The sequence below is a fragment of the Geotrypetes seraphini genome, chromosome 2 (genome assembly GCF_902459505.1).
Source record: "Geotrypetes seraphini chromosome 2, aGeoSer1.1, whole genome shotgun sequence".
NCBI classification, from domain to species: Eukaryota; Metazoa; Chordata; class Amphibia; order Gymnophiona; family Dermophiidae; genus Geotrypetes; species Geotrypetes seraphini.
The window spans coordinates 17,237,349-17,264,506 of NC_047085.1; the positions used below are offsets into that span (position 1 = coordinate 17,237,349).

A 27,158-nucleotide genomic window follows, 5' to 3' on the forward strand; every position below is an offset into this window, starting at 1 on the left:
TGCACAGGTTGTGTTCTCCTCGATCCTTCCAGTAAGGGGCAAGGGAAGAGCCAGAGAGAATCGGATCCAGAAGGCAAACGACTGGCTGCAAGGATGGTGCAAGGAGATGAACTTCGGGTTCCTGAACCACGGAGAGGCACTACAAGGACTACAGGGACCAGATGGGTTGCACCTGTCCAGCAGAGGGAAGAACGTCTTTGGACACCGATTAGCCCGCCTACTCCATAGGGCTTTAAACTAGGTAAGTTGGGGGAGGGTACGGGCACTAATAACCTATCCAATGAAGTAATCTGCAAATACCATTCAGGATCTGAGGTATATACACATAGCAATCATGGATCTGGGGGGGGTGCTCACATTTCCGTGTTCGGGGGGGATACTGACATTTCCGAGTCCGGAGTAAGTTCACACTGTGTTTCAGGGTCTAAGGAGAATACACACATTGCAAACAATACCAAAGGAGCCGATGGAGCTCAATCGGGAATATCACTAGATAGCCATAACAAACCTAGGATTTGGAAGGCTATGTACGTCAATGCCCACAGTTTGGGCAACAAGATTCTGGAATTGGAGACGGAAATGAGGGGCGCCGACCTAGATGTGGTGGCGATATCCGAAACCTGGCTTACAGACTCTCACAGGTGGGACATGGTCATACCGGGTTACAATTTGTTCCGCCGAGACAGGGAGGGCAAAATGGGAGGAGGGGTAGCACTATATGCCAAAGATGACATCAAAGTTACCAGAATCACAGATGTTAGGTACACAGGGGAATCCCTTTGGGTAAATTTGGCCAGGGGAAAGGACAAATGCCTGTACCTTGGCATAGTATACAGACCTCCAAGGCAACAGGAAGACCTTGATATGGAATTAATCGAGGACATAGAGAATATCACCTTGCGTGGGGACACAGTATTGATGGGTGACTTCAATATGCCTGACGTGAATTGGAACACACTTTCCTCTGCGACCGGCAGCAGCAGAAGGCTATTAAACTCTATAAAGGGAGCAAGACTCAAGCAAATGGTTTTGGAGCCAACTAGGGATCAAGCGATTCTAGACCTAATACTTACCAACGGAGAAAGTGTCACAGATGTCTCTGTGGGAGACACGCTGTCATCCAGTGACCACAACATGGTATGGTTTAACCTCAGAAAAGGTTTCACCAAATCCAACACATTAACTAAGGTCCTCAGCTTCAAGGACACCAACTTCGAGGACATGGGGGAATTCATCCATCAGTCGCTGCAAAACCAAGCAGAGACTGATAATGTAGAGGAATTGTGGTCAACACTGAAAGCTACCATACACGAAGCAACAAACCGATTTATTAAATCTGTAAGTAAACGACGAAGAAAAAACAAACCACAGTGGTTCTCTACGGAGGTCTCCAACCTCATAAAAGAGAAGAAAAGAGCATTCATCTCCTTTAAACATTCAGGGAAGCAGGGCTCCAGGGAAGACTATCTGGCCAAGTCAAGAACCGTCAAAACAGCAGTCAGAGAGGCCAAATTGCAGGCGGAGGAGAATCTAGCAAAGAATATCAAAAAGGGCGATAAAGCATTCTTTAGGTATATTAGTGATAGAAACAGGAACACAGGAGGGATAGTACGCCTTAGGAAACCGGACGGGAACTATGTAGAATCAGACTCCGAGAAGGCTAAACTGTTAAATGAATACTTTTGCTCAGTTTTCACCCGTGAGACGCAGGGATCCGGCCCTCAGCTACCAACAGGGGATAGCTCGATAGACCCGTTTTGCAGCTTCGAGTTTACGCCCAGTAGTGTTTACAGTGAACTATCCAAACTCAAGGTTCACAAAGCTATGGGGCCAGACAACATACACCCCAGAGTACTCAGGGAGTTAAGAGACACCTTGGCGAAACCACTATCAACACTCTTCAATCTCTCCCTCGGCAAAGGAAAAGTCCCGCTAGACTGGAAAACGGCTAATGTCATTCCACTCCACAAAAAAGGAAGCAGGACGGAAGCTACGAACTACAGACCAGTGAGTCTCACATCAATAGTAAGCAAACTAATGGAAACTCTAATCAAGCACCAATTGGATACGGTCCTTAACGAAGGGAATCTGCGAGATCCCCGTCAACATGGGTTTACAAAGGGGAGGTCCTGTCAATCCAACCTGATCAGCTTCTTTGACTGGGTGACGAGGAAGCTGGATATTGGGGAGTCCCTGGACGTCGTGTACTTAGATTTCAGCAAAGCATTCGATAGCGTACCACACCGCAGGTTGTTGAGCAAGATGAGCACTATAGGTTTGGGAGATACCTTGACTACATGGGTGGGGGACTGGCTGGGGGGTAGACTTCAGAGGGTGGTGGTGAATGGCTCCCCCTCCGAAACGACAGAGGTGATAAGTGGAGTGCCGCAGGGCTCGGTCTTGGGCCCAATCTTGTTCAACATCTTCATAAGGGACTTGGCTGAGGGGCTTCAGGGTAAATTAACGTTATTCGCCGATGATGCCAAATTATGCAATATAGTGGACAAGAACACAACAGGACCTGACAACAAATCCAAGACCGATAGTATGGCACACGACCTCCTCCTACTGGAGAATTGGTCCAGGACCTGGCAACTAAACTTCAATGCCAAAAAATGCAAGGTCATGCACCTTGGCAACAAAAATCCATGTAAGACTTACACTCTTAATGGTGAGATCCTAGAGAGAACTGTAGCGGAACGAGACTTAGGGGTAATCATCAGTGAGGACATGAAGACTGCAACTCAGGTGGAGAAAGCTTCATCTAAAGCCAGACAAATCATGGGTTGCATACGAAGGAGTTTCGTTAGCCGTAAGCCCGAAGTCATAATGCCATTATATAGGTCCATGGTGAGACCCCATCTGGAATACTGTGTACAATTCTGGAGACCACATTACCGCAAAGATGTGCTGAGACTTGAATCGGTCCAGCGAATGGCTACACGGATGGTCACGGGGCTCAGGGATCTCCCGTATGAGGAACGGCTGAATAAATTGCAGCTCTACTCCCTAGAGGAACGCAGGGAGAGGGGGGACATGATCGAGACATTCAAGTACCTCACGCGCCGTATCGAGGTGGGGGAGGATATCTTCTTCTTCAAGGAACCCACGTCAACACGAGGGCATCCATGGAAAATCAGGGGAGGGACATTGCATGGCGACACCAGGAAATACTTCTTCACCGAGAGGGTGGTGGATCGATGGAATGGTCTTCCGATGCAGGTGATTGAGGCCAGCAGTGTGCCTGATTTTAAAGCTAAATGGGATCGAAAGGTGGGATCTCTTCGCAAAGGGAGGTAGGGAGGGTCATTGGTGTGGGCAGACTTGATGGGCCTTGGCCCTTATCTGCCGTCACTGTCTATGTTTCTATGTTTCTAACCTGTAATCTATTCTGAGCTCTTTGGGGGGTTAAAAAAAAAAAAAAAAAAGAATTAAATAAATAAATAAACTCTGGAATTTGTTGCAGAGAATGTGGTGAAAGCAGTTAGCTTAGCAGGGTTTAAGAAGGTTTGGATAATTTCCTAAAACAGAACAATTATTGAGATGGACTTGAGGAAATCCACTGTTTTAATCCTTGGGATCTTGCCAGGTATTTGTGACCTGGATTCTCCACTGTTGGAAAGAGGATATTGGGCTTGATGGACCTTTAATCTCTTTTTTTTTATATACTTTTAAAAATTTACATTTTCCATAATAACAAAAGAAACAAGCCAAAAATTCTCAATAACTAAAATACATAGATATTATAAAAAGTAAAAGGTAACTATTTAAATATCTAGTCCACAACAAGGATGAGAGAAATTTATATATCTACAAAATTAAAGAACATATAAAAAATTCAAGATTTTGAAAATATTTCTTAATTCCTATTATATCAATCCCTCAACCTTTTTCAAGAATCTAATCCCTTAAGAAAAATCTCCAGTCGTAAAGATTCAAAAAACCACATATTGCTTATTTGGAAATGTTATCAAACACTTACAGGGAAAATATAAAAAGAAAGTAGTCCCCAAGTTTTGGAACAGACCTCGTACATAAGAATATAACTCTTAGATTCTTATGTGCGAGGTCTGTTCAAACAGTTCCAGGTCAAAGTATAGTTTCCCCTCTGAATCCACGGTTTCAGTACCTGCAGATTCAGTTATTCGCGATTTTGTTTTTAAACAAAACTTTGGTGGTCTAGTGGCGACACGGGGCAGGATCGATCGTCCTACTTTCCTGCCCCGTGCAGAGCCATCATCAAAATGGCTGTCGTGAGTTCCCATTGTAATCTCGAGCCCAGGGTCAATCTAGCCCAATTTTTCTTAGTACTCATCCAGATCAAGAAGAACTCAAAACCTATTCACCTTCCCACCTAATAACGGAACCCGTCTTAAGAAACTATACGACAGCCTTCTAGCGACACAGGCAGCAAAAATTGACCCCACCAAACTAATGATCAATACAACAGACATCAAAGTGTTTCGAAAAGAAATCAAAACATTTCTATTCAGAAAACACGTCATTACCAACTAATATCCTCCCTTTATGCACAAGCTCTCCCTCGATAGAATAACACATTAATTCAATTCTTAGATCCTTTCCTATCATACATACTCTGATTCCTATGTAAACATTTTCCACACTATCCAATAAATTTCTTACTTCATTATTAGGTAACTTCCAATCTGTAAACCGTATATACTGATAATCTCCACTATATTCTGTTATCAATTGATTCCCTTGATATGTAATTCTCAAAATTGAATCCTCTACCACACCATGTAATGTACACGAATAACTGTTATGTAATTTATCTAGATAATCTTTATTACGCAATTCTTTTGGTAATTCCTATAATTTGTATTCCGCCTTGAACAATATATAATGTATAATGTACTCGAAATTAATTTTCCTATGAACTGTTTTCCTACCTTCTTCTACTCTATGTTTATAACCTAACTAATTTATTTTTCTCAAGTACTTTAGCAAGAATGTGAGCCTTTGGGACAGTCAGGGAACTCTAAGTACTTTCTCTTCATCTTAATTAATCTTACTTATTGCATTTCTTCTGTTTCTACTGTAAACCGCTTAGAACCTCACGGTACAGCGGTATATAAGAAATAAAATTATTATTATTATTATTACTCGTCAAGTATACAACATTACAGTAGTCCAGTATATTCAGAAGTAGTGTCTGAACTAGAATTATAAAAGCAGCGGCATCAAAGTAGGATGTGATGGTCCGTAATTTCCATAAAGTATAGTATCTCTTCTAAACCATAGAAACGTAGAAACATAGAAGATGACGGCAGAAAAGGGCCATAGCCCATCAAGTCTGCCCACTCTAATGACCCATCCCCCTAGAGATCCCACATGTCTATCCCATTTCCTTTTAAAATCTGGCACGCTGCTGGCCTAAATCACCCGAAGTGGAAGTTCATTCCAATGATCAACCACCCTTTCGGCGAAGAAGAACTTCCTGGTGTTTCACGGATGTTTCACGGTCAAGCACTGATCAAGAACAACTCCCAAGATTTTAATTGTAGGGCTTATTGTTTATGACACTGAATTGATCTTAATACACAGGTATACTTTTCAGCATAGCATAATGCATGAATCTCACATTTTCATCAGTCCAGATTTTATACGCTGCCTTAAAGCCTTTATAATTTTTCAACAAGATTTACTCAATAAATTGACTGAAATTCTTAAGCTCCTATCTTTAGAGACGTCTCGAGGGAGTTAGACGTCGATACGAATCCATGTTTTACCCTGACCAGGCTGTTTGAAGGCAGGTCCTCCTAAGTAAAGTTAAAAGTGATTAGTGATTGAAATTCGCTTAAAAAAATACATATACTTCATGCGTAAATCTCCCTCAAACCTCTATAAGGCTTCTAGAGTGAACTCAGCATAGGTGCTATGATTTACAATTTGGCCGTGGAGTTTTTAAGCTTTCAAAACATCATGACCACTTGAGTCTTTCATCCAATGATCCCTGGTACTGTGCTTCTCCTTAGTAACAGGGCTGGAATCTTTGATGCTATAGGGCTTCCTGCCTTCTCCCTGTCACATCTTTGCTTGGCTGAGCCTGGCAAGAGCAATTTTTCAGATGTCATAACATTTCTGAATTAAAAAAGTTATAAAAAAAAAATTGTATCTTCACTGGAAAATGTCCAGTCAAATCTTTTGTAATCCGCCTTGAACTGCAAGGTATAGGCGGAATAGAAATCCGTAATGTAATGTAATGTATGGAGTTTGCTCCAGATTTGTTGGTTGGGCTGAGAACTTTTCAGCGGCCCCTCGCTAATTTTCATGAAGAATCACAGACTGACTTGTGTTATTTTTTGCTTGGCTGGGCCTGGCAAGAGCAATTTTTCCCATGAATAAGGGCCTTGATATCCCAAATTCAGCCCATCTACATGGGAAGAACGCTGGGAGCATCTGATGTTTTATGGCCCTGATCTTCCCCGAGAGCCTTTGTGCGTGACTGGAGAGCGTTACGCTCAAATAGGCAAACACACAGACATCCAACATTTATTTCAGTGTTCCAAATGTATGTAGCCTACCGTTTTCTTCCTTGCTGTCTAAAGTCTGAATTTATACCAGAATGCTTGATACGAACTGAGTATTTTGGGGTATTGCCTCAGCTTTGCTCCAGGCTAAATTATAGCCTTGGGGTGAGGGTCTTGGAATGTAGCACTTGCCAACATTCTACAATATCACTTCCTTAAAACCAAACACACACATAATCAGACCTTTAAGTTGCTCCTCCTCAACACCATCCCTTACCCTACAGTTTTAACAAGTAGAAAAGTATACGGAAGCTAAGCATGTAATCCTTATACCATCTGTGTACTTAAACTCTGGAATTCGTTGCTGGAGAACGTAGTGAACTCAGTTAGCTTAGCAGGGTTTGAAAAAAGTTTGGATTATTTCCTTTAAAAAAAAAAATTCCACAAGCCATTATTAAGATGAACTTGAGGGAAATCCACTGCTTATTCCTAGGATAAACAGCATAAAATCTGTTTTACTCTTTGGAATCTTGCCAGATACTTGGGACCTGGGCTGGCCGCTGTTGAAAACAGGATACTGGGCTTGATGGACCTTTGGTCTGTCCCAGTATGGCAGCTCTTGTGTTTTTATGTGAGCCAAGTATAGGACAATCCAGCCATTGTGACATCACTGATGATGTTAAATCTTAGGCATTGGTGGAATGAGGCATTATGACATCACAATCTCAGCTCTGGAATGTTGCTCCTCTGGGTTTCTGCCAGGTACTTGGGACCTGGGTTGGCCACTGTTGAAAACAGGATACTGGACTGGGCTTGATGGACCTTCAGTCTGTCCCAGTATAGCAATTCTTATATGTTGGAAAGCATTCTTGACACTATGCCTTTGGCTTCTTTTCCCACTTGTTATTTATGTCCTCCATCTTATAAAAATACATTCAAAATAAGTAGGAACAGATCAGATTTTCACAATGACATGGAAATAATGCTTAAGAGCACTTAACTGGCCTATGAGAGCCTGAGAAACCTAGTACACAATAAGGACTTTTGGATGGCCCCTGTGAAGACCTAACAAGAGCATTCTTTGCAAGCCCATAACCTTCCCCTGGACACAGCTAAGAGCAGAGAGTCTCCCCGGCTGTCTTAAACTTTGGCCTCACACTGCCCTTAATTGGCACCCACTGTATTTTCTTTATACATAAGGTCATGGCTGAATACACAAAAGACAAATGAACTCATTATGCTGATGCCAGCAGGTTCCTTCAGGGAACAAGAACTTTTTATTTTCACAAATATCTTTTTTTTTCCAGTAAGGACATTTTTGCTTTATAGAGTCTCCGTTAATGAAACAAGGGCAACCCAGTGCACTGATTTTATCATTTGCGGTATGTTCTTTCCCTTAGAAAAATAAAATGCTTCTTTCAAAACAGTGCAATGTTGTGCCACAAATTGTATGAGCTGATGACCTGGTCAGGAAGCTGAATAAGGCAGCCCAGCTGCAGGTTGAGGGGGCCCTGCTAATCTTCAAAAAGGCTCTCGAATGTACTAATAAGTGACTATAACCAGTGCTGCTCTCCATTAGAGAATGACTCAGGGACAAAGTTTTCTCCATCCCCGCAGAAACTCATTTTCCCGTCCTGGCGAGTTCTTTTACTGTCCCTGCCCCATTCCCACAAGCTCCGCCCTCATCTGCACAAGCCTCAAACCCTTTAAAATCCTAAGTAGCAACATTCTAGAACTCAGATTGTGATGTCATAATGCCTCATTCCACCAATGCCTAAGCTCCGTCCTCATCTGCACAAGCCTCAAACCCTTTAAAATCCTAAGTAGCAACATTCTAGAACTCAGATTGTGATGTCATAATGCCTCATTCCACCAATGCCTAAGCTCCGTCCTCATCTGCACAAGCCTCAAACACTTTAAAATCCTAAGTAGCAACATTCTAGAGCTCAGATTGTGATGTCATAATGCCTCATTCCACCAATGCCTAAGCTCCGTCCTCATCTGCACAAGCCTCAAACACTTTAAAATCCTAAGTAGCAACATTCTAGAGCTCAGATTGTGATGTCATAATGCCTCATTCCACCAATGCCTAAGCTCCGTCCTCATCTGCACAAGCCTCAAACACTTTAAAATCCTAAGTAGCAACATTCTAGAGCTCAGATTGTGATGTCATAATGCCTCATTCCACCAATGCCTAAGATCCGTCCTGATCTGCACAAGCCTCAAACCCTTTAAAATCCTAAGTAGCAACATTCTAGAGCTCAGATTGTGATGTCATAATGCCTCATTCCACCAATGCCTAAGCTCCGTCCTCCTCTGCACAAGCCTCAAACCCTTTAAAATCCTAAGTAGCAACATTCTAGAGCTCAGACTGTGATGTCATAATGCCTCATTCCACCAATGCCTAAGCTCCGTCCTCATCTGCACAAGCCTCAAACACTTTAAAATCCTAAGTAGCAACATTCTAGAGCTCAGATTGTGATGTCATAATGCCTCATTCCACCAATGCCTAAGCTCCGTCCTCATCTGCACAAGCCTCAAACCCTTTAAAATCCTAAGTAGCAACATTCTAGAGCTCAGATTGTGATGTCATAATGCCTCATTCCACCAATGCCTAAGCTCCGTCCTCATCTGCACAAGCCTCAAACACTTTAAAATCCTAAGTAGCAACATTCTAGAGCTCAGATTGTGATGTCATAATGCCTCATTCCACCAATGCCTAAGATCCGTCCTGATCTGCACAAGCCTCAAACCCTTTAAAATCCTAAGTAGCAACATTCTAGAGCTCAGATTGTGATGTCATAATGCCTCATTCCACCAATGCCTAAGCTCCGCCCTCATCTGCACAAGCCTCAAACCCTTTAAAATCCTAAGTAGCAACATTCTAGAGCTCAGACTGTGATGTCATAATGCTTCATTCCACCAATGCCTAAGCTCCGTCCTCATCTGCACAAGCCTCAAACACTTTAAAATCAAGTGTCCGAGGCTTGCGCGGTTAAGGCAGAGCTTACAGGAATGGGGCAGGGACAAGGACAGCAACAAAACTCGTGGGGACGGGACAGGGAAGTTTCAAGTTTTAATCAAATTTGATATACTGCTTATCAAACTTCTAGGTGTACATGTTTAAAATTATAAAACTGGGGTAACGAATATTATGACAAAAATGACATACTACGGCAATAGGGATGGAGGTACGAAAATATATTTCAAAATAGGAAAGAGCCATTTAAGAGAAGTGCAAAATTGAGTTCCTGCAGGGATGGTGATAAATTTGTCCCCATGTCATTCCCATAGGAGGGGCCTTAGGCACCTGGGCCAACCACAGTTTTAGGCCCGTCTCCCAGTACATTCTGGGATGCACTGGAAGTGGCCTAAGATTCCAATTGGCCATATCCCTTGGGCCCCTCCTATGTGGTGGGTTTGGAGGTTCCAGGTGGGCTACCTTTGGGGGGGTGGGGGGTGTTTAGCAGGAGGGACTGGACATCTCTCCTGCTGGCGATCATTCCGCAGTTCGGGGGGGGGATGTCCGGAAGGATAGAATGGGCATCTCTCCTGCCAGCGATCATTGTGGGTAGCTTTGGGGGGTGTCCGCCAGGAGGGATTGTGCGTCACTTCTGCTGTAGTCATCCCAGGGGGGGGGGGGACGGGTTCCACAATTCTCTAACTGGCGCTTATGACAGACGCCAGTTAGAGAATCTTGCTGTTAGGTGAAGAACTGGCCCCTCCTATTACATTACATTACATTAGTGACTTCTATTCCGCTCGGTTCATAGACAACTCGGTGAAAGACAGCTCGGTGCCGACAACTGAGCGCAAGACGGAGGTGCGCGCCGAAGAAAATTACAGTTTTTAGGGGCTCCGATGGGGGGTTTTGTTGGGGAGCCCCCCCAGTTTACTTAATAGATATCGCGCCGGCGCCGCAGTGTTCCCGCTAAGCTGCGTTGGCCTGCGCTCGCGCACAAAATATTACATCGCAGCGCAAAGTTTCTCTTCACAGCGCACACACGCGTCGGTAAGGTAAGGGGACGCATTGGGGGGATTGCACTTCCCCACAATTGCCATGCTTCGGTTCCTCTTCTTCCTTCCTTCCTCCCCCCCCCCCCGCGGGACCCTGCGGCACCATCAACTCTTACTCCCTCTAATGTCGGCCCTGCAGCTCCAGACTTCCTCGCACCTTCTCCCCTCCCCCTTTGGATCGCTATTATTTTAAATGTTATAGCCGCGGAGCTGTATCCATCAGTGGAGATGTCTAACCTCGGCCTGCCCCGGAACTCTTACTGCAGCAGACGCCCGTCTAGGCAGGAACAGGAAGTCACTGTTGCAGTAAGAGTTCCGGGGCAGGCCGAGGTTAGACATCTCCACTGATGGATACAGCTCCGCGGCTATAACATTTAAAATAATAGCGATCCAAAGGGGGAGGGGAGAAGGTGCGAGGAAGTCTGGAGCTGCAGGGCCGACATTAGAGGGAGTAAGAGTTGATGGTGCCGCAGGGTCCCGCGGGGGGGGGGGGGAGGAAGGAAGGAAGAAGAGGAACCGAAGCATGGCAATTGTGGGGAAGTGCAGAGCTGCAGGGAAGAGTGTTGCGGTACCCAGCTGGAGGGAGAAGGAAGATGAGGGAGGGAATTAAAGGAGATGCCAGGGCTTGGAGCGTAGGAGGAAGGTATGCCAGTCTAAGGGAAAAGGAAGGGGGAGATGTGAGAGCATGGAGGGGGAGCGAAAGATGGAAGAAAAGGAAAGGAGAGAGATGCCAGAGAATCAGGGAAGGGGAGATACCAGACTATGAGGAGAGGTGTGGGAGAGGGAAGGCGAGGAGAGAGATGCCAGACCAATGGGGTGAAAGGAGAGATGGAAGGGGGAGGCATACAGTTTCTGGAAGGGGCATAGAAGGAGAGAAGATGCCATATAGGGGAAGAGAGACGGCAGACAGTGGATGGAAGGAAGAGAGTTACAAGAAGATGAGGAAAGGAGAAACCACAGAAGACAAAGGTAGAAAAAAATTTCTATTTATTTATTGCTTTAGGAGACATGTGTCACTGTTTCTGTGAAGCATTGTATGCAGAGTCCAGCTTCTTGCTGGTTCAATTTAACCTTTGTCTATGTATTTTTATTTTATCCCCCCTTTTACAAAACTGTGAAGCGTTTTTAGCACCAGCCTTGGTGGTAGCAGCTCTGATGCTCAGAATTTTATGAGCATCAGAGCTGTTACCTCCGTAGCTAAAATCCACACTACAGTTTTGTAAAAGAGGGAGGGGTTAGTTTGTGATTACATATTCCTTACTAGGCGAAGGTGTTTTCTGTGTTCTGTGTGTTCGAAAGACATGGTTTTCTGTTAGGATTGACGGTGTAGGATTGATCTGTGCTGGTCTGGCTTGTTTAGTTTTACAATGGGTGTATTGATGTACTGCTCACTGCAATATGTAAGATGCTGCCTTTTCCTAGGTACTCATGTGTGACGTGTGGTTTGTTACTAAAAATCATGTTTTTCTTACAGATGGGGGGGGGGTGCCAAAAAATGATGGGCCCCGGATGTTACATATGCTAGGTACGCCACTGTATGTAAAGATACCAGAAAGCTGGCGTAGCAAAAACTTCTAAGTTTTGAGTATTTAACCCTCCCACAATCTCACGGGCACTCGTTTCAAGTTTATTGAGATTTTGATTTAAACGCAATATCAAATATTTTCAATGCGTATAACAAAAATAAATTTGGGGAAATAAATAAAACCATTTGAAGTTCAAATGGTTTTATTTATTTCCCCAAATTTATTTTTGTTATACGCATTGAAAATATTTGATATTGCGTTTAAATCAAAATCTCAATAAACTTGAAACGAGTGCCCGTGAGATTGTGGGAGGGTTAAATACTCAAAACTTAGAAGTTTTTGCTACGCCAGCTTTCTGGTATCTTTACATACAGTGGCGTACCTAGCATATGTAACATCCGGGGCCCATCATTTTTTGGCACCCCCCCCCATCTGTAAGAAAAACATGATTTTTAGTAACAAACCACACGTCACACAATACATCAATGTTCCCGCTAAGCTGCGCTGGCGTGCGCTGGCGCACAAAATATTACATCGCAGCGCACACGTTTCTCGTCACAGCGCACGATCGGAAGAGGCGTACGGCAGATGGCAGGGCGGCGAGAGGAGAATCGGGCGAGTTGGCTCATAACTTGCTGGCGCCCGATATTTTTGGCTCACGGTGAAAAAAGTTTGCTCACAACACCCGCCCGCTTAGAGGGAACACTGGTTGTAACCCTCCACATTTTACTGTAAACTTAACTTTTTCCCTAAAAACAGGGAAAAAGTGAAGTTTTCAGTAAAATGTGGGGGGTTACAACCCCCCACAACGCCCCCTTAATGCGGTGCGATCTCTATTAAGTAAAGTGTGTGTGGGGGTTCCCCCCCACACCCCCCCCTGTCGGAGCCGTAAAAAAAGTAATTTTCTGCGGCGCGCACCTCCGCGTTGCGCTCAATTGTCTGCGCGCGCCTTTATCCCGGCGCGCTTTTGACCTGACACCATTCCGCTCATACCTTGCAGTTCTAGGCGGATTACAAAGAAGATAACTGGACATTTCCATGAGATTTGTAGTTTAAGGGAGCTGTATACATGGTTGATACTTTGGAGAGAGAAAATTACAAGAGAGGGTGTGACTTTGAGGGGGGATTTACAAGGGAGAGGAAAGGACAAGGGGAAGAGGTATGATATCTGGATAAATTTTTTGAATAGCAGAGTTTTGATTCCTTTTCGAAATGATTTGAAGTCGCTCGTTGTTGTCAGCAAGTTGGAGATGGAGTGGTCAAGTTTCGCAGCCTGCGTCGCTAGTAGGTTGTCAAACATCTTCTTGTGCCGAGTACCTTTGAAAGGGGGATAAGTAAATGGGGTCTGAGTTCTTCTTTGTCTAGTAGTGAGGTTCTGATTTAGGCGGTTGTTTAGGTAAGTGGGGGTGGTGCCATTTAAAGCTTTGAATAATAGACAGTATGCCTAAAAGGTCTTCTTTTGGGTATTTGGAACTTGGGCAAAATTTTGGTCAGGAATATGTTGTAAAGATAGACGTAGTGGCAGTCTGGGCGATTAAATGCCTAAACGTACAGGTAGACCATTCTCGAGAAAACAAAACAAAACACATTTTGGACGTTTTTTTGAGAATGGACATTTCCCTGCTGCCAACTTTGAACGCTTAGCGCCTTAGGCCAAAAAGGGACTTCAATTTTTTTTATTTTTTTATTACTCTCCTCCACAGCTCTTTGCACCTGCATTCTGAGGTCATAAGAGCTTTATGAATAAAGGTTAAGGCTCTTTATACCTACATTGTGATGTCACAGAACTTTATCGTTATAAAAACATGATGGCAGATAAAGGCCAAATGGCCCATCCAGTTTGCCCATCCACAGCATCCACTCTCTTTTCCTCTCCCTATAGGCTAAGGCTCTTTATACCTGCATTGTGATGTCATAGAACTTTATGGTTATAGAAACATGACAGCAGATGAAGGCCAATGGCCCATCTGTGGCATCCACTATCTCCTCCTCACCCTAAGAGATGCCTCTCAAAATGTCCCCACAGTTTTCAATTGTATGCTCTATTTTTCAAATACAGTGGTACCTTGGTTTAAGAGCATAATTCGTTCCAGAAGCATGCTCTTAAACCAAAACACTCGTATATCAAAGCAACTTTCCCCATAGAACATAATGGAAACTTGAACAATTCGTTCCACGTTCCACCAACCCCCTCCCCCCCCCGAGGCTACCGGCGCTGCTCCATCACCCCCTCCCCCCGCTCTAACCGGCATTGCACCCCCCCGAACCGGCATCGCAACCCCCCCCCGTGAACGCCCCCCCGCGAGAACCGCAAAGCACCCCCGTGCTGAAAGCGGCATCCGCCCGCCCTTCCTCCAAAGCACGGTCCTTACCCCTTCTGCTCGTTCTCCGAGAGACAGAAGGCCTTGAGCATGCGCAGATGCTCAAGGCCCAGCCCAGGCAAGAGGCGGGAGCTCGCATTCACCCTTACAACGAGCAGAAGGGGTAAGGACCTTGCTTGGGAGGAAGGGCGGGTGGATGCTGCTTTCAGCACGGGGGTGCTTTGCGGTTCTCGCAGGGGGGCGTTTGCGGGGGGGGGGGGGGGTTAGTTGCGATGCCGGTTCGGGGGGGTGCGATGCCTATTAGAGCGGAGAGGAGGTGCTCGTACACCAGAACATGCTCGGTTTGCAAGGCAAAAGTTTGCTGAGTGTAAAACACTCGCAAACCGGGGTTCCACTGTAATACATACTACTCGTATTTTCTGAAGATGACACAAAGAAATTTAATGTCTTTTTCTATTTTCATTTGGAAAACGACATGAAAGAACGTAGCAAATATCATTGGCATTGACTGCATGTCAGAGGATAAAGTACCCATGGACTTTCTCCGATAGGTTTACTTTGAAAATTGCCTCAATATGTGTCATGTAATGTAATGTAATGTAATTTATTTCTTATATACCGCTACATCCGTTAGGTTCTAAGCGGTTTACAGAAAATATACATTAAGATTAGAAATAAGAAAGGTACTTGGAAAATTCCCTTACTGTCCCGAAGGCTCACAATCTAACTAAAGTACCTGGAGGGTAATAGAGAAGTGAAAAGTAGAGTTAGAGGAAAAATAAAAATAAAATAAACATTTTAACAAGACAGCATTGATCTAAATACTTTGGAAGGTAGAAGAGAGGAGAGAAAGGAATAGAAGCAGAAGGGGGAGCCGTTGAACAGTAGAATTCTGGAGAAATTTAAATGATAGAAATAGAACAAAACAAAGACAAAAGGCAAAACAATAGATAAGATTAAAGATAAATCATAAGCTGGAAAGAAAAATAAAATAAAACTTTGTCTTCGATCCACGGTTTCGGCGTCAGTGATGAAGTGGAGCAAGTAAGTTTAGGAGGAGCGATTGACGTTTCCAGAAAGGACCTGACCCTATGCTGTCGTGTCGGAAGAAGAGATCTATGACATAATCCTGAAATCTCAAGCGTCGTTACATTTGTGCCTTATTTTGTAGGTTGGCTGAATAAAATAACTCATAGCTGGTTCAACCTGCCAAGAACACAAGATGTTGAACAGAAGCCGTCAAATCACACAAGTCTCTGCTTCTGCTGGAGAGTCTTCACAAAATGGCTGAAAATGAGACCAATGTGTACATTATCACCAAACACTTTTATGTGGTCCTAATTGAACCAAACACAACATGAAAAGTGGTGTACACTTCTCCCGCCGTATTCGCGGTTTTGATTATTCACGTTTTTTTTTAGCTTGCTGGCTCCTCCCCCCATATTACATCAGCTTGCATAGAGAAATCGCTGATTCCAAGCGTTTGCAGAGAAAAATCGCCGATTCACGGCACTTTCTTCACCGTGTTTTGCCTCTCCTTCGGGAACAGGCCAGGTCTCCCACCATGCTCTTCGCGGTTTCACCCTATTCATGATGGGTTTTAACAGAAAACTGAGAATAACGGATGAAAAAGTTATTCGCGGTTTTTCTGTATTTGCGGTTCTGTTAATCCCCTATCACTGCGAATATGGAGGGAGAAGTGTGTATGGACAAACGTCTTGTTTTGCTTCTCATTTCAAGTTCTAATTTAGTTTTATTTCTTTGTCGCTCCTTTTGCCATGTAGGGGCACTTTTACAAAAGTGCTTTACAGCTATTGTGTAACCATGTTACAGGGTTTTCTGATAGTTTGCCTGTTTCTCCATGGTAACTGAATTTTTCTGTCAAGAGTGTAGGGAGTGTGGGTACAAGCAGTTGCCAGCTCGTATGTTAGCCTTACCATCTCCTAACTGGCTAATGCACAGTTAACGCAGGACTAGGGTTGCCAGATATTGCTATTGTAAAATCCGGTCCCATGGCCCCGCCCACAGCCCCGCCCTGTTCCACCCAAGTTATGCGCCATTACTCCCCAGCCTCGCCCCCCCCCCCAAAAAAAATCTGTTCTCATGCTCGGGGCTGCGTCGGGAGGGAATCTGCACAATGGCACGATGACATCACACGCATCCGCGCATGCACAGAGGCTCTCCCGTCACGGTCTCGACCTGGAAGCTTTTCAAAAACCCGGACAAAGGGTCAGGTTTTGAAAAGCTGTCCGGACACCCAGACATGTTCTCTAAAAAGAAGACACGTTTGGGTAAATCTGGACGTCTAGTAACCCCTAGTAGGACCTACCACTTCCTACATAGGAGGTGCTAAGGCCCAGATTCTATAAACAACATCTATAGTTAGGCGCCTAGATTGGTCCGCCTAGCCAATCTAGGTGCCTAACTTAATTGTTCAAAAACCTTAATCGGCACCCATAATTGGCAATTGTAATTGATGTTAATTGCACTTAATTGGATAGTAGGTGCCTAACTTGGTAGACAACTAACACTTTGAGGTAGGCGCCTAGTCCAAGGTGCCTATCAGAAAGTAGGCGTGGTTAAGGGGCGGACTGTGGGCGTGTTTTTCATGTAGATGCTTGTTTTGGTCTGAGGCGCTCTTATTTAGGCCAAAATAGGGTTGCCAGGTCTTACTCCAATAAAATCCGAATCCTCTAGACCTGCCCCCCCCAGTTCTACCTATCCCCGCCCTGTTCTGATCCAGTCCCACCCCCAAACCTGCCCTAGACCTGCCCCCAGCTGCCTGCTCACATGTCCGGGGAAATCCGGACATCCGGTAACCCTAGGCCAAGAAAACCCTGGCGTAAATAGGCTGCGTCAAAGGTTAAGACGCTTAAGCCCATTTTGGACGCCATGAGGCGCGATTCTATAAAGTGCACCTAACTTTTTAGAATCGTTCTTGGTGCTGCATGATTCCGTGCCTAACTTTTAGGCGTCGTTTATAGACTCAGGGCCTAAGTGCTTGCTTCGGCATTAGTGACCAGCCCCGTGGACATGTAGCCAAAAGGTGAAAATCCTGGGAACACCCCTTCTTGATGCGGTGTTTGTTTTTGGCTTGCAGCACGTTAAAATCCTACATTAAGCCCCAAAACGTAACGCACTTTATTGAAAGGGCTTGCGCTATATGGTTTTAACTGCGCTAAAAGTGCCAGGACAAAATGAAATGTCTCCATACTGTGTTTTGTAACAGCACGCTCTTGGCAAAGACTTCAGTGCGCTCCAGGACGGATATGACCTCACGGATAGATTATGCCACTGGGTTGGCAACAGGAACAGTGAGGAATCCGCCCTGTGATGTTTCATGGTAGAGTACAGCAGTGGTTCGCTTTTGTCTTCTCCTCCGCAGTGTGTGGCTCCACTATGTTGCTGCTGCCCAACCAAGGCCTGCTTGGCCTACATCACCTGGTATTCCCGGTGACCCGTCAAATGCGCCCCGACATTTGCGTGCACTGAATGGGGAGGTGACCCGACAATTGCGCCCCACGAGGATACTATTTTGTCTTTTTGATTATCCTCTTTTTTGAGGGGAATCCCCCCCTACACTTAAAACATTCACTTCCTATCAAGTGTTAGGGTTAGGTTTACATCATGATTATGGGAACCCTTTTACGGGACATCTGGAAGGCCCTGATTTGCTCAGACTCCGTCCCTTGGGAGGGTCTTGAGGCGCCTCAGGCCCCTCCCAAGGGAAAGGACCTGAGCAGTCTGAGCAAATCAGGGCCTTCCAGATACCCACTTATGGCAGATTCAGTCACGGGACGCAATTGACGTGCGTCAGGGCACATTTGTCGGAGCGCAATTGTCGTGTGCACCGGTATTCCCAGGTGGTCTCCCATCCAGGTACTAGCCAGGCCTGACGCTGTTTAGCTTTTGATAGTATGAGCAAGTCTACTCAGGGCAGCCAGGCATATACTAATCCTCCTCATAGTTAGTGCTATTTAGCTGATAGGAATGGCTCTCAGCTGCTTATATTCAGTGGGAGAGACTCGGCTATCTCCCGGTCACCGGTTATATCGTGCTGATATTCATTGGCTAACCAGCTAAGTCTAGCGGCCGGATAGACCCACTTAAGTTGCAGGTTATCTTTGGCCTCTATGACTAAGCCAGCCATCCAAGGAATATTGGCTTGGCTGGTTATGTCAAACATGGCTGAACTTAGCCCAGAAATCCAAAGCCCCCCAGCTCTGAACTTCTGTGCTCGCCGCCGACTGTGAGAGGTAGCCGGGCTGTCTCCCACGGTCTGAATATCGGGCCCAGTGTATTTAGGGGCAGTGGCACCCGCCACGGCGGGCGTTTACAAGACGGGCTTGACGGGACCCTAGCTGCTGGAAATGTAAGCCGGGATTTCGCTTTTTCGGTGCCTAGGGCCACATCAGAATTGCGGCCAGCGGCGTATAGTGGCAACAAAGTCTGGTGCGCCCTTCCGGGCTTTGGCGTCACTATGCGCTGCTAGCCGCCAGGGAGATAGGCGCCGGTCGGGGGAGGCTGCTTAGCAGCGGCTACCTTTTAATTGGTTTTAAGCAATGCAATCAATTACTGCGTCGTCTATCACCAATTAAAACAATTAAGCTAGGTGGCGGGGGACAAGAATTAGCCCCTGACTGCTTTGAACAGACTGGGAGTTTTATCTTATGGTACAAAGCCTCAATGAACTCCTTTACAAAGCAGACGTTGCTCTTGTTCACATCTATTTTTTTGTTGTTGTTTGTTTAATTAGAAATAAGACACATTCATTTGTGCTCTGAAAACTGTACAGAAGGAATGGGCAAAAAGAGTGATTAAAAATAAAAGCTGGAATTAGCCAGAGGAAACCGAGTGAGAAATAAAAATAGAAAAAAATACAGAATTTTAGTAATTACATAATACTGTTAATGTTCTGAAATTCGAAGACCTTGAGATGCAGAGCGGGCAAGAAAGGGAAACAACAGAAAAGGGATTAAAACATAGTAGAAAGATAGGCTGTGCGCTAAAAGTCCTTATGTATAATTATAATAATTACATTATTGTACAACATGGCAGCTGGGGCCTTGTGCTTTCTCTTCATACAGTATATAATCTAGAATCTGACAATTACATCACAGTTTTAAGTATTCTTTCATCTTATTTACTATTTGGATTTAATAATTTTTAAACTTTTTTATCATTTTCTGACAAGAGAAATGTCATTTTTAAAAATGGCGCAAAATGCTTGCATATCAAGCAACTTCCATCAAAAGGTAAAAACGTCGGCACCTTTTCCCGCTGACGTGTACAGCGTTAACTTTTGCTTCAGCTCTCAGATCCGCCCTTCGTTCTTGGGGCCAACATGATGCGTCTCATCGGGACAGAGAATTCCGACTCCGTTCTGCGTGCGCACCACTGCTCGGGCAATTTCAGGAGGTGGGGAGGGGAGTGGGAGGAAAGGGCCACTGATCCAGGAGCTCTAGCTATGGTTAAAATCGATCAGCCCGAATGGTAACATTTCCCGTCCATAACTGCGGCCTTTGCCCTCCAATCTGCTATGTTTTTACAGACCAATGTAAAATGAGGTTTAGCATGGCAATGACAGAAAATAAGAGGGGACAGTTCTGCGTGCTGAGATGGTATTTCCCCCCCTCCAAAGATTTTCCAGGCTAGCTTCCTGATGGTGACAGAATTTCTACATGACATAAGCTCCTCGTTCATTGTCTACAGCCAACGTCTTCATGTATCCAGCTGGGACCTGGTTGAATTTAGCCTTGAGTCACTGAAAGCTCAGCAGAAGGAAAGCTTTCTTTGTAACAGTCAAAAGAAAAGGCCTGCACTTTGCTGTTTATGATTGCTCCATGCTTTCACTCTTCGTTCTTCTCCCTGGACACAAGTTGGTGGTTCCAATGCATGAACGAGAGGTTTGCCCTGCTCTATGCATTGACTCTGGAAAGAGTCGAAGGGTTTGGACGGGATGTACCTCCGCAAACAGCCATTCACTTGGCATGTCTTCTAATTGCACTCTAGGCCTGCATGAGTGCTACAATCCTACTTCACAAACACGTTTTAACAGTAGGATATCAGAAATGGAATCAACCCTACCTTCTCTTCTGTCCTTTCTAGAATATCTGGGGACTTCTAATGGCATGACAGCTAATATATTTTTAGCTGACACTCAATAACCAAGATCCATCAGTTGTTCCACTAGATTAATCTAAATTCTAGGAATGAGAACCTCTCGTCTTCACGTCTACCTCATCATTCTTCCCTGTTCCTCACCGTAGTTCCCAGTCTCAGAGCATGAAGTCCTCCGTGTCTTTGCAGGTAACCTCCTGGCCTTCTCAGGGTGTCCAGCCTCCCTCTTTCAGCCTTACCTGGGAAAAAAAGTCATGTTGCTCCGAACCTACCGCTACGATATTTTCTATGAAGTTATATCCCTTTCTGAGAACAATGCAAAAGTATTTTAACCAGGTTTCAAAAGAAACCAAACTTTTTTTTTGTTTTCTCTCTCTCTCCTGTTTTAGTTTAAGGTAATAATTTTTCTTCTGGAAAAAAAAATATCTATTCCTCTTTTCAGACTTCGGTCTGAAGGTCAATAATGTCTTGTCCCACCAGAGGTATCGTTGCTCCCGTTTTCTCCCACTCCACAGTCTTTAATTCATAAGGAGAGGGTGCAAAAGTCTCCATGTCCTTTTTAACCCATGATGGTGGGGAATGGATTTTCCTGATTCCTTCCCAGGGCCTCTTGTTTGGTGTCTGCTGTTTTTCTTGCTGTGGACAAGAAGAAGAACATCATTTGGCAAGTTGTATATAAGAAATTGAAACAAACATAGGGGGGGTTCTCTTATTAAGGCGCGCTAACTGATTTAGCCTTAGCATTTAGCACACCCTACCTTTAGCAAAAGGACCCCATAGTTCTAGGCAGAGAATAAGTACAACAAATGAATAACTTTTTTAGTATTGGCATAAGAAATCACAAGAGTAAGTATCTACCGTATTTTTTGGACCATAAGATACACTTTTTGGACCATAAGACGCGTCTTAGGGACTGAATACACTGTGCCCCCCCCCCCCCGGTACCTTTTTAGCAGTTACTGACTGCAGCCAATCACAGAGCGGTGTGGGACCAGCCATAAAGCGCAAAGGTCACACTCCTGCGTTGTGCGTTGCTCTTCTAAGACCAAGGCAGCTGTCCAGGAGATCGTGTTGGACCACCATCAGTAAAAAAGGTACTGGGGGGAGGATGTGGGCGGCTTCGGGCTTCGGGATTCCCAACACCAGACGCACCTACGTGTAGAGGAGGAAAAACCAAGAAGAAAAAAATTCTGAACCAAATTTTTTTTTTCTTGGTTTTTCCTCCTCTACAAGTGGATGCGTCTTATGGTCCGAAAAATGCGATACTTGCTTTATGTTTGTAAAACGTTGGATGCACAAGTATATCTGGCACACAATAAAGTATCTTTTCCTAAGGTTTATTTATCAACAGTATCAAAAAAGCAGCCTAGATATTTAAATTATAACCCATTTAGAGACCTCAGTGGTGCAACCGTGTGTCCGTTTTCATACACAGATTCAATAGCACCAGAATTTTCTTCGGCCTATTTTTTGATTTTTGTTATTTATTTTAATTTTCATTTCATTTATCAATATTAGTATTCAAATACTCATCTCTTTAAGAAGCATAGCAGAGGATCTTCATCCAACATAAGCTATGTTTCGCCCAAGGGGCTTTATCAAGGTATTTCCCCTTAGTTATGCCGGTTCCATGATTGCTAGTCAGTCAATGGTTTGCTACTAAATTGTTTTTTGTGTCCTTACAGGGGTGATGTGTTCATGAATCATTTCTGACAGGTTCAAATTTTTAACGTTCTGGTGTGTAAATACGAAAAAAAAAATCTCATATCCTGACGGCTACCCAGTCGTTTCATTCCAAGTTTCCTCAGGGGCTACGTCTCTTCAATTGATCACACCTCTGCTTATTTAGCTTTTGAGGTAAGATGAATGCACCACAAAGGTCACTTTGGGGCCCTTTTATCAAGCTGCGGTAGGGGGTTTAATGCGCGTAATAACGCGCGTTAAACCGCCTGCCGCGCTAACCGCTAACGCCCGCATTGAGCAGGCGTTATTTTTTTAGCCGACTGCGGGGGTTAGCGCGTGTTGAAATGTCTGACGCACTAACCCCGCTAGTGCTGCTTCATAAAAGGACCCCTTTGTGGTGTTCGAAGAGCGGCGCTTTCGTCTTACCTCAAAAGCTAAATAAGCAGAGTTGTGATCAATTGAAGACACGCAGCCCCTGAGGAAACTTGGAGTGAAATGGCTGGGTAGCCGTCAGGTTCTGAGATTTCTTTGTATTTACACACCAGATCGTTAAAAATTTGAACCTGTCGGAAATGATTCTTGGGCGTTTGAGGTCTTGGGAAGAAATCATTTGGACTCTGCACCAGTTTGTTCTCTGCTGTTGCTATCATAGTTGTTTTCAACAAATTGTGATTTTCCATATTCTCTTTGAACTACAAGCAACATTATTCTACTGACCCAGGAGCATCAAGCCGCAAAGCCACAGTTCAGTACTCCCAGGACACATCTTAATGAGGCCACCATAGTTAATGTAGGATGCCCCCTAAATGCTCCCCAGTCACACTAATCACTACAGAAGCCTTGCTTGTTCAACCCCTGGAATTGCCCCCAACCTTGAGGGCCCCACAGAAGTGCCCTGACCAGAAGTGACCCCCAACTTGGAAGTACACTCCTCCCTCAATATTCACAGGGGTTATGGGCAGAGCCGGCCCGCGAATATTGAAAATTTGCAAATAAGTTTTGGACTGACTCTGACCCACTCCAGTTTCCCTCCCGCCTTCCTGGACCTTACCTGGTGGTCTAGCGGTCTATTGGGGCAGAAGCGATCTTCCTATGCCTCTACCCCGTGCACATTACTCATCCAAAATGGCTGCCGTGAGTTCCTGTAGTCTCGTAGCCCCGAAAGACTGCTAGACCACCAAGTAAGGTCCGGGGAGGTCCAAGAGGCGGGAGGGAGATGGGGTGATTCTGGTTTTAGGAAATTGCGAATAATCATAATTGTGAGCCCTAAAACTGCGAATCGGGAGGGGTAAGTATAATCTTCCAGGTCAAACCTCTCCCTCCCAACTAGATCCAATTATCCTACCTGCGCAAGCTCAAAGAACAGTACGTAAATGGAATATTGGCATTTATACCCGTGCTTGTCATTTAAATATAGGTACAATATGGTATAATTATAAAGGGATTGGAATGACATCTTTATGTAGAAAGACTGAACAGATAAGGGTTCCTCGGGCTGTATAAGAGGTGCATGATATGGAATATGACAGAATAGTTAGTTATGAGCAGTATGGCACAAGCAGAGCAATGAAGTTACTAAGTAATAGATTTAAAACAAATTGAAGAAAATATTTCTTCACACAACATGTAATTAAATTCTGGAATTCGTTGCCGGAGAATGTGGTAAAATCAGCTTGACGGGGTTTAAAAAAAGGTTTTGCTAAATTCCTAAAAGGGAAGTCCATTGGCCATTATTGAGATGATTTAGGGAAATCCACTGCTTATTTTTAGGATAAGCATAATAAAATCTGTTTTATTACATGGGATCTAGCTAAGTACTTAGGACCTAGGTTGGCCACTGTTGGAAACAGGATACTGGGCTCGATGGACCTTCAGTCTGTCCCAGTATGGCAACTCTTATGTTTTTATGTGAGCTGAGTATTAGACAGTCACTGATGAGGTTGGCTCTTAGGCATTGGTGGAATGAGGCATTATGACATCACAATCTGAGCTCTGGAATGTTGCTACTCTTTGGGTTTCTGCCAGGTACTTGAGACCTGGGTTGACCACTGCTGGAAACAAGATAGTGGGCTTGATGGACCATCGGTCTGTCTTAGTATGGCAAATCTTATGTTCTTATGTGAGTCAAGAATAGAACAATCAAGCCATTGTGACATCATTGATGAGGTTGGCTCTTAGGCATTGGTAGAATGAGGCATTATGACATCACAATCTGAGCTCTGGAATGTTGCTACTCTTTGGGTTTCTGCCAGGTACTTGGGACCTGGGTTGACCACTGCTGGAAGCAAGATAGTGGGCTTGATGGACCATCAGTCTGTTTTAGTATGGCAAATCTTATGTTCTTATGTGAGCCAAGAATAGAACAATCAAGCCACTGTGACATCACTGATGAGGTTGGCTCTTAGGCATTGGTAGAATGAGGCATTATGACATCACAATCTGGAATGTTGCTGCTCTTTGGGTACTTGGGACCTAGATTGGCCACTGTTAGAAACAGGATAGTGGGCTTGATGGACCTTTGGTCTGCCCCAGAATGGCAATTCTTATGTTCTAAGAAATAAGGCCTAGAGGGTATTCCATGAGACTCTTTCAAAAGAGTGCCCCACACCCACAGCTACAGACCACAGTGCCTGTACTCTTTCCCAGACAGAGCTGTCCCAGGATTACTGGTAACCTGTATAACACAGGGAAGCCTCACAAAGGTTGAATAAAAACATAAAAATAAAAAAAAACTAATGCAGAGCAGAGGAAGACACCTCAACTCGCTTGCAGAAGGTAAAACTGAAGAGAGGGGGCTCTGCCCAGAGGGACACAGAGGCGGAGCTGAGAAAAATGATTGATGCTTTGTATAAGAGACTCATGAGTTATGGTGCATGACCCAGCCATAATGAATCGGATGCTGTTTGCACAGGAATTCTTATTCGTACAAGGCTGTTGTGTACATATCACCATCCAACCGGGATAAGCAATGTGCTTGCTTCAGTTGGTTAAATAATAATTTTTGCTTTGTTGTAAAGACCCAGAATTTAGTCACCCAAGCCTAGGATTGCTGGGTTGTTATTCCTTCCTGTAAGCTGATCAACAAGGGCTTGGTCTCTGCTCTCCTGTGAGCAGTGAAGTATTTATTTCAAGCTACTGGGTTCAGATAAATGAAATGCTTGAATAGACCATGGAATAATACTGACAAATAGCTCCCAGCTGGTCTCAAGCCATGGAATCAGCAACAAAGACCGATTAGACTCTGTGTTACCAGTAATTCAAAAAAGGAATAGCATAGCCATTTTTTCACTACCTGGTCTCATAAAATGTAATATTTATTGTTACTAATTTTTTTGCAGGAATACTTCCAATTAATTCTCTTGGCCTACTAAATCCCTTTTCCACCCTTCCTCACCCCTCCTGCCAGCAATAAAAGCCACAAGCACATGGGACCACACCAGAGCTGATCAAATAACAACTCCTTGATTACACATTGTAAGATGTCAGCAAAAACCCTATTGGATATCACAACAAAATGAGTTATATTTTTTTATTCAGTTTTCTATACCGTTCTCCCTGGGTTGCTCAGAACAGTCTACATGAATTTATTCAGGTACTTAAGCATTTTTCCCTGTCTGTCCTGGTGGGTTCACAATCTATCTAATGCACCTGGGGCAATGGTGGGGTTAAGTGACTTACCCAGGGTCACAGGGAGCAGCATGGGTTTAAAACCTTTTCCCAATGCATCTTTAGGGTATGTATTGGTGGATCCTCTTCTGCTGCTACCCCGTTAGCGGTTGGTGTACCCCAGGGTTCTGTCTTAGGACCTCTTCTCTTTCTACACCTCTTCCCTCGGTGCCCCGATCTCCTCCCACGGCTTCCAGTCTCACCTTTCTGCTGATGACTCCCAGATCTACCTCTCTACACTTGAAATTTCACCTAAAGTCTAAAAAAATGTCTCTGCTTGTTTGGCTGACATTGCTGCCTGGATGTCCTGCCGTCATCTGAAACTAAATATGTCCAAGACTGAGCTGCTCCTCTTTCCTTCTAAACCCTCTGCTCCTCCTTTCTCAGTCTCTGTAAATAATACTGTCATCGTTCCAATCTCCTCTGCTCGCAACCTTGGAGTGGTCTTCGATTCTGACCTCTCATTTTCTAAATATATCCAACAAGCTGCTAAGACCTGTCGCTTCTGTCTCTTCAATATTACCAAAATTCGCCCCTTCCTCTCTGAGCACACTACCTGGACACTTGTCAAACTCTCTCGTAACCTCACGCTTAGATTACTGCAATCTACTCCTAACTGGTTTCCCGCATTGTCGCCTCTCCCCCTTGCAATCTGTGCAAAACATCTTCTACCAACCTCGCTACGCTCATGTCTCCACTCTCCTTAAGTCACTTCATTGGCTCCCTATCTGCCATCGCATGCAGTTCAAGTTCCTATTGCTGACCTACAAGTGTGTTCCTTCTGCTGCCCCTCAATATCTCTCCTCACTTCTCTCTCCTTATCCACCTCCCAGAGAACTCTGTTCCTCAGATAAATCACTCTTAGTGTTACCCTTCTCCTCCACTGCCAACTCCAGACTTCGTTCCTTTCATCTAGCTGCCCCCTATGCCTGGAATAAATTACCCGAGTTTGTCCGTCAAGCCCCTTCCCTTGTTTAAAAGCAGACTGAAAACCCACCTTTTTGATATAACCTTCAATCCTAAACCATATTCCCTGCCCTCCAACCCAGCCAGCTGATTAACCCTTCCCCTTAACTGTATCCATAACATCCTGTTTGTCTGTTTTGCCTGTTTAGATTGTAAGCTCTTTCGAGCAGGGACTGTACAGCGCTGCTTGAATCTGGTAGCGCTATAGAAATAATTCATAGTAGTAGTAGTAGTAGTATGAAGAGTTTCAGTCTTTGGGAAGCAGAGCTGAGATTGTGATGTCACAATGCCTCATTCCACCAATAAGAGCCAACCTCATCAGTGATGTCACAATGGCTTGATTGTCCTGTTCTCCCCTCTGCCCT

General features: G+C 44.5%; 1 protein-coding gene across 5 annotated transcripts in view; it reads right to left on the reverse strand.

The window, feature by feature from the left end:
- Positions 1 to 19,205: 19,205 nt before the first annotated feature.
- ADGRB1 (adhesion G protein-coupled receptor B1) overlaps positions 19,206 to 27,158 on the reverse strand; it is a 525,063-nt gene continuing 517,110 nt past the window's right edge. For all 5 annotated transcript variants that reach the window (XM_033935216.1, XM_033935215.1, XM_033935214.1 and 2 more), the window contains one exon: positions 19,206 to 21,114. In XM_033935216.1, the coding sequence (XP_033791107.1) occupies positions 20,917 to 21,114 (198 nt within the window). In that variant the 3' untranslated portion in view covers positions 19,206 to 20,916. The remainder of the gene's footprint in view (positions 21,115 to 27,158) is intronic.